The sequence below is a fragment of the Xenopus tropicalis genome, chromosome 8, assembly GCF_000004195.4.
Source record: "Xenopus tropicalis strain Nigerian chromosome 8, UCB_Xtro_10.0, whole genome shotgun sequence".
Classification (NCBI taxonomy): domain Eukaryota; kingdom Metazoa; phylum Chordata; class Amphibia; order Anura; family Pipidae; genus Xenopus; species Xenopus tropicalis.
This window is the reverse complement of record NC_030684.2, coordinates 43,691,830-43,700,420: the sequence shown is the minus strand read 5'-3', so window position 1 is coordinate 43,700,420 and position 8,591 is coordinate 43,691,830. Positions and strand designations below refer to the sequence as shown.

General features: G+C 40.4%; 1 protein-coding gene across 4 annotated transcripts in view; it reads right to left on the bottom strand.

Moving 5' to 3' along the window:
• Nucleotides 1-737: 737 nt before the first annotated feature.
• Nucleotides 738-8,591, bottom strand: part of eda (ectodysplasin A) — a 75,080-nt gene continuing 67,226 nt past the window's right edge. The window contains exons 6-8 of one of the 4 annotated variants that reach the window (XM_004916809.4): nucleotides 8,012-8,063; nucleotides 2,568-2,698; nucleotides 738-1,669 (exon numbers count right to left, since the gene is read on the bottom strand). In XM_004916809.4, the coding sequence (XP_004916866.1) occupies nucleotides 1,418-1,669; nucleotides 2,568-2,698; nucleotides 8,012-8,063 (435 nt within the window). In that variant the 3' untranslated portion in view covers nucleotides 738-1,417. The remainder of the gene's footprint in view (nucleotides 1,670-2,567; nucleotides 2,699-8,011; nucleotides 8,064-8,591) is intronic. The other 3 variants (XM_004916810.4, XM_004916811.4, XM_002934894.5) reach the window with 3 other exon arrangements.

The window sequence follows — 8,591 nt, the reverse complement described above, 5'->3', positions numbered from 1 at the left end:
ACATGAATCTGGGAGAAACCCAGGGTGTCAGATGCACTGCAGAAAACTAGGAGAAACTATGAATTTTTTGCACAACTCCCATACCCATTACACGTTCTTTAAAGGAGAACCAAAGCTTAACTAAAGATATAGGCTAGAAATGTTGTACATTATGTTTTGGGGTCCTGTACCAGCTCAAAGAAACCACAGCCCTTTAGCAGGGAAGATCTGTGCCCCTAAAGATGCCCCAGTAGCTCCCCATCTTCTTTCCTGCTGATTTCCATGCTCTGTGCTACTGTCACTTACTGAGCTTAGAGACCGACACACAATATACTCCAGAATATAAATGTAACCGTATAAGACTGATTAGTATTTCGTCCAGATTCACATTATATGGTAGCTCTGAAACCAGTGCAATTAGCATTAGAATGTAATAATCAGCCCTGTAGCATCAGTTTATATGACAGACCAGCCTCATTTTCCGCTTGATAATTTGAGACGACCCCTAAGCTCAGCTTCTCAGAGCATACTGAGCAGGTGCACTGTCCCGGACAGTTCTAACAGAATCCAAGATTGGGAGCTCCTGTGGCAATTGTAACGCCCTATATCATTACTACTATGGCGATGCTGAAACTTTCAGCTAGTTCAGTCAGTTTAGTATATAAAATATGGCATTTCTAGCCTTATTTATCTTTAGGGTTCAGTTCTCCTTTAAATAAAACTTTTCTTAAAGACACATATACTCATTCTTTTCTGTAAAATTTAGTTTTTTAGTTACTCACAGCAAAAGAAATATTCAATTATGTGATGGTGATAGCTTGGCCAAGGACAAATACTTTATAAAACCAAAATAAATATTAAAAAAAAAAATGTAGGTATTTTTAATGTACACTAAAAAAAAAACCAAGGCTTTTAGTACCATAGGTTTGATATCTGCACTGTTAAATCTGAGCTAAGGATCTTCCTTTGGTTTCAGGACTGTAGAATACTAAAGCTGAACAGAGTGAGTATTGATGTATATACGAAGCATGAACGCAAGGGGCGACACAATAACTCAGGTTAGTATCCCAGTGACTATCGGACAAGTTCACCAGCTTCCATGTTCCGTTTGTGCCAGCCAGCTAGTGCAAGAAACATCACATCATGTCTTTAGGAACACTGGCAGAAAGGACCTGCTTCTGAGCAGAATGTTGCAGCTGCTTCTTACAAGGATTTGGGAATCACAGTGTAGCAAAACCAGAACAGAATTCATTGCATTCTTCTCCATCAGGTTTATCTCACGGGCCGGATTTCCTTATATGATCCCGTGAACGTTTTTGTCTCACGTGACAGAAGGACTAACTCCCCAGGCATTTTTGGTGGTTCGGAGAATGGAAAAGCAATCTTGGGGCAGCAACCTCGTGCAGTTATTAATAGGTTTGTGGCTGCCCTGCCAGCCTTATGATCCAGGTGCCTCTCCCAAACGGATGGCTCCAAAGAAAGTTGTATGTTTGCTCATATTAATGGATATATCTGCATGGACCATCTTTACTGCGATCTTTTGCTTGGCCTTTAAAAGGCAGACCCCGGCAGTGTAGCAGGTATTGAAGTTAGTCTTTCCAGGCTCAATGCTGCGAGTGCATTGGAGAAAGGGCTTCTCGTCCACTACCACCTCATAACTTGCTAAATCTGTGAAGTTTATATAGTAAACCTGCCAAAGAGGAAAACAAATCATCCTGTTAGTACATCCAAATGGTTGCTGGTTAAAGCAGAGGGAAGTTCTAGGAAAAATTCCTTTGATTGAGAACAGCGTTTCTAACATAAATAGAGTCTGCGCGGAATTTAAAAGGACATTATAAAGTAAAAAAAAATTCATTTTGCCTGAAATGGTTTAAAAGCAAGGAATTTACTTATAATATGTTCATTATTCCTGTCGCCCAACTGTGGGAATCATTTTCCAATTGGAGCAATGCTGTACTCATTTTTGGCCTGCTGGCCCATTATATGATGATATGACACAAAGAACTCTGTGGCCCTAAGAATCTCCCAGAAGCAGATGGTACAGTGCTAGCAAGTTGCTTTATGGACAAGCTGCAGGTACATTTCTAACTGAATGGAGTTTTTTTTCTTTGGCAAAATTCTAAGAAAATCCTCACAGATTTACCTGGCAAAACTTTATCTAGTGAGCAAACTGGAAGCAAAGCAGATTTTCTTGGTAAAAACAGCGCATATACAGAACAGTTCTGTGGCCTTTGGCACAGCAGAAAAACCACAACGATCTAATGCAACTGCAGAAGTTAGAATAGAATAAGGTTGGCAAAATTTCACGAGAAATCTTTCTCTTTGCTCAGGGTTCACGCTTCATTGCAAAATGCGTTACCACTGGGTGAAGGTGGCCGAGTGCATTTGTAACAGCAGATCTGCTGGTGCTGTTAATGGGGAATTCACACCAGTACCCCTCGCTGTTTTGAGTTGAGAAGATTATATGTAGACAAAACATAATGCAAGACATTAAGTAAAACATGCATACATAACCAGTTACCTTCATGTAGGTGCCTGTTAACAATATAAAGATGAAAAATAGGAGCTAGGTCCAAGACCGTACTCACTTCTACCTGACTATAGATGAGGTAGGTACCATCCACCAACACCTCCAGTTCACCGCTTCGGGTGTGCAGCTTAAACACCCTGTGGTTCATGGCAATGCGAGACCAGTCATGGAGGATTCCACCTGAAAGATCTCAGTGTGAGAGAACGGTAGTCACTCAGTACATGTTATCAAAAGCCAGCACAAGCAGCAAAATGAGAGCACATCATGCAATATACAGTTTGGCTTCAAAAGCTTAAGCATATTACATATACAAAAAAACCTTAACTAGAAATCAATTAATATAATGAATTGTATCAGTTATATTTCCTCAGGAAATTGATGGTATGAAGGAAATATGGCTAACGTTGCCTATTCAGCATGATACCTACTGCTAACAATAGTCTAACGAATATGCATAATGCCCTGGCAGATATGGTGATTAAATCTTTCAACCTGCCCAATTGTAGAACCATCACATATCCCTAGTGCAGGGCTATTGGGTGGGATCGTGGGACCACACACACCAAAAACCGCACAATACTTCACTTCATATGATCTTATCAGTAAAAGTATGGCTTGCTTTAACCAGCTGTGATTGGTTGATCTTCAGTCTAATGAACTAACTGCAGCAACATGGCATTATTTGTAATAATCACAGATATGCACCAATGTTTGCATTTATGTTGACTAAAAATATTGCCAAAAGTTGCTCTTTATTTAAAAAGTAGTTGGCGTGGGCTTGTCAAAGCCTAGTTTTAGATTTCCTTTTTGTGTGATGTAGGCTGTGGTATTTTAACAATCTGCAATTTTTTTTTTTTTAATATTTACATTTTTCTGCTGCAACTCTCACACTTGTCATTTCAAATGTTATTTGGTTTCTGGGATTGCTTAACCCAGTGCTGTCCAACTGGCGGCCACCTGTCTGGCTGCTTTGATGTCTTACCTTTGAGTAAGCATTAAATGGTATCAGTACTGAGATTAACTGCCCCCCTGCATGGTTCTCACCTCAGATTCAGGCTGTAATCCCTCTGTATTGTTTAATCATGTAATCCCCTGTGTTTTTCACACCTTTTAATCTCTGCATTGTTCACCCCCTGCAATGTTCACACCTCAGGCTCAGACTGTAATCACTCCCATTGTTCCCTTCTTCACACCTCAGACATAGGTACTGTAGGCAGAGTATGGCACATACAGCCAGCATAGGGCAGGTAGAGTATGGCACACACAGGCAGCATAGGTCAGGGAGGGTATGGCACACACAGAAAGGGTAGGGCAGGCAGAGTATGGCACACAGAGTGAGGGTAGGGCAGGCAGAGTATGGCACACAGAGTGAGGGTAGGGCAGGCAGAGTATGGCACACAGAGTGAGGGTAGGGCAGGCAGAGTATGGCACACAGAGTGAGGGTAGGGCAGGCAGAGTATGGCACACACAGGCAGCATAGGGAAGGCAGAGTATGGCACACACAGACAGGGTAGGACAGGCAGAGTATGGCACACACAGACAGCATAGGACAGACAGAGTGCTGCCTGTGTGTGCCATACTCTGCTTGCCCTATGCTGCTTGTGGGAGGTGAACCTGGCAGGGGTTTGTTGTGGGAGTTTGTTAGCAGTTGGAAATAGCCATTAAATGGTCCCAAAGGTGTGTAATTATGTACTGGGGGTTGCTGTGCTATCCACAGGGGAGGAGGAGGCATATGGAATTTAAGGGTATATCTTAATATGACATAATTCTTTCACATATGAATGATGGTTGATATCCCCACAGTAAGGACCAAGCATTTGGGATTTTGCTGTGAACCACCATTGTGATAAAATAGGTGTGATTTGAAGTGGGTGTGGTTTCAAAAAGGGGAGTGGTCAAAACTGGCTTCCATTAACGGCCCTCCACCATGTATGCTAGAGAAATTCCGGCCCTCGGCACCATAGAAGTTGGACAGCACTGGCTTAACCTATTAACCAGGTAACAGTTTGGAAGTCAGAAAACAATAGGACAGGGCCATTTAAAAAAGTTAGGTAAATGAAAAGAAAAAAATTATGCATCACAGATTTTTTTTCTTTTTTTAAACAACAAGAGAGCATTAATTTTCTCTTGAAGACTGAGAACAGGCAAAATATGTCCGGTAATAATTTAAAAGCCATATAACAAAGACCAACAGAGAATCTGCTTTCACTGGGTCCTTCTAGATTCTAGAACAAAGTAAATGTTGATAATAAGGTCAATCTGCCATTTTTTCAAGCAACACAAGTGTCACAGAAAAGATCCATTATTGAGCCACTGACCAATGTTTTTATAGAGGAGCGACTATCACATTCTATCAAGGGGTTTCCAACTTTGCAAAGGCTTTCTGTGCCCTATAATATTGCCTATTAAAATGCACCTGAGTGTCATCATTATGTAATTAAAAGCTTACTACAGAATTACTGAGGCATAGCAAGGTCTGGCGGAATCCAGTGAATGACTAGAAAATAGAAACAGGCAGAAATCCAAGGCAGGAAAGACCAAAGCTACTCCTTTGGTAAATAAAGTCTGGTATATGAGGCCCTCTGTGCTAGTAGGCACAACTAGAGAAGATATTAATATCTGCAGAGAGAGTCGCTGTGACTGTCACCCTGCACCCAGACTGTCACCCAGAAAGAAGGACAGTGAGCTAGGCCCAGGCCAGTAACCTGTGGGATACAGGGATAAAACTTTACATTCTAGTTCAGTGTGCAGAGCAGTAACAAATGTACTTGTTATATTGGGACACAATGGGCTTATGTTAGCAGCTAACCCCAGGCTATTTTACTTATGGAACCAAGGATGCCGGGAGATATACTGGTTATAAACACAAATTTAACACTTCTGCAATAAATATGCACTGTATAAATCTCCACTGAAAACATCATACCTGAGACTGAAAGGGTGGGTATTTGTTTGGACAAGAGTTAAAATATATATCTGCAAACATATGAAAATATAACCAGCAGGTTGCAACAACAAATACATATTTTCCATTCAAAAAATAACATTAGCTGGATAAAAATAACTGATACGTCATTTAAATGAACATTTTTTATAGTTAAAGCTCGAATGAACTCCTATAGGGTGAATTGGGATGCTGACTACAAGCCAGGCCTGGTCACCCAGCATTAGTGCCTGCACTGAGCCCTGACCATAACCCAAATGACTGCAGACTTTCCATAATTAATGCCAAAAAAGTTATCATGAGTTTTATCTGTCTTCTTAATAAATAATGTTATTTTTAATTATAGTGTATTACCCACTGTGTATGGCCCTTGCTTTATGTCCTGGAGCTTATTGTGCTGAAGCAGAAAAGGACCCTCCCCAAACTGTAGCCACAAAGCACGGCATTGTGTACTGCAGAGTTAGGTTGGCTTTTACTGGAAGCAGGGGCCTAGCTCAAACCATATAAGACAGTCTCAGACCAAGTCATAGAAGTATGGTTTATCATTCCACATGTCAATTGCTACACTGTCCAAAAGCGAATAACCTTTACACATCTTCAGAAGATGTTTTGCATGGTGATGTTAGACCAATAAAAACTCCATGCTCCTGACCAATAGTCTTGGCATTGCTTCCAGAGACAGTTTGGAACTCAAAAGTGAGTTTTCCAACTGAGACATCATTTTAGAGTTCAAGTACAGAAACGCTTGCTCTAACAGAGACATTTTTTGACCCCCAATCCTATGTATTTCCTACAAAAGCCCTAGAGCCAACCTAAATCTTCTGGTTTCTTCCTGTCATTACAGCATTACTTGGGTGGGTGTGGTCTGGAGAAAATGTGGGAGTGGTTTAGAAACAAATGAACTGGTAATGCTACTTGTAAGTTTGCTTACACCCAGATATCCTGCAATCAGGGGAATTAGGGATACAATTTTACCAGGACCTGTTTAGGTCATTTTATTAATTTTTGGTGGCAACTTGGTATGGGTATGGGGCGAGATTGCTTGGGACCTGGTGTTGGATCTTCATACTTTAACTCTACTAAAATTAATTTAAACATGGCTTTCCTGTAATTTGGAGCTTTCTGGATAAAGTATCCCATACCTTTATGTGTTTCCTTTTACATGCAAGGGGGATCCTGGTACATCTGACTGATACAAAACAAAAACCCAAACAAATTCTGACAAAGATCCAAGGAACAAATGAATGTGTAACTGTTCCACAAGACATATGGAAAAAAAAAAATACTAGTTCTTGGGAACAATGTCTAATATTTATTAGAGTTATTTATGCAGAAAATGGCTTACAGGGGGACACAGAGGGTCCCTGATAAAAGACTGATGTTTGGCCTGGCTATTAATGCATCTGGTGAGTAGGTGATTCAGCCAGAGTGTGATATTTAGATCATCTACACAGGTTTGCATGGAAAAGATCTGAGCACTTACATTTTTAAGGGAATGAAGCAATAATATTGGCACATTTGCACTTTAATCTAATTTATTGAAGGTACAGAGGTAGTGGTTTGTTTTCTGCGCTTCCCTACAGAATTGTTGGCTTTACTTGGAGGATCTGAATCACTTTCATGGAGGAATGTAATCCCTGGTACTCGTGTACATAAGAACTGTAGATCTACAAATGTATTTAAGATTAGAATCAGTGTCCTACAACAATTCCACATCAGTTAGAAAAAGTGTTATTTTAGGAAGAATGGATATACTTAGATAGGGAAATATGCCCAGCACTAATCAGTAGTAGTGCATAAAAAAAAGAAACATTTTGGGCCAAGACCTGGTCAGTGGAAGAATCGGCAAACTATCTACTACATGTAGGAAGGTATAAAGGGAAAGTGAATGCACAAGTATTCCTGCAGGCACCACCCAATGACTGGCTGTCACTGAACAGCAAATGGGTGGCCTATCACAGAACTGGGGCTAAAAAGTAGGCACTGCTTAGGGATACCTGGCAATCCCCAGCGGCAAGCAAAGTGTTTCTTCGAGAACATGGCAGTGTAGGATACATTTATAAATGTAAGTGCAAACTGTTTGAATAGACACTACACTAAAGAGCCCACTGACACTACTCACAAAATGACCTGTCCCAATGCATTCTCTCGCTAATTTGTTTAGAAAATCAAACTGTATGTATATTATGTTCTAAATAGTCAGCTTTTTATAAAAGGAAGTTGTCCACACTATGACCCCAAAGCTAAGTTACAACGCCCTACAACACCCAACACACTTGAGCTAACCATACACATTTTGGATGCTTAAATCTAAAATTCTGCTGTGGCAACTGGTTTCTGCTGGCTGCAATTCTGACATTTTCCAAAGCCTGTCCACTTTAGTTTGTTCTGCTGGATTAAAACAATAGGCAGAAGTATTTAGAAAAGCACTAGCACTGAAGGACTCCAGATCAATCAGGAGCCAAAGCTCTGCCAATCGCTTTTTCTGTGTCCCACAAAAATATTCAAAATAATACAGACTGTGCAGGAGTTATATGCAACAGTCCATGGATTCTTACCATTTTTAACTTGTATTGCAGAACCTTGCCCTTGCAGATGCACAACAGCTGGCTGTAAGACACCAAAAAGAAAAACATAAGTAAATACAACAAAAAGCAGAAAAAAAATTTGAGGGGTTTTTTGTCTAATGGAGGGGTTAACCTGGAGGCCGACAGGGACATTGCAGTTCTAAAACAGTAACAGTGGCACAGGTATCTTAGGAAGTGAGCTAAATGCAATAAATGTCTCAGGATGAAAACACAAAGCAAATGGCCTGACATAGCAGCTGAGGTTAAGGGGGAACTCTGGCTTCTAATCAAAAATTTGTTAAAGAACCCCACACAACACAGAAACCCCTAATATACTCATCACTGTAATCTGTTCCTTCAAAAAGTATAAATAAATACCATTTTTAGATGCTGAAATCCAGCTGCAAACAGGTTCTCTCGTTCTGAATCATTTGAAATCCTGGCAGGGGAGAAGGGACTAAAACATTGATGTTACAAATTGTAACAACTTCTCCACAGCTTACAGACAGCATGCAGGAACTACATAACCCACAATGCATTGCACTGTAATGTTCTTTTCTTTATTGACATC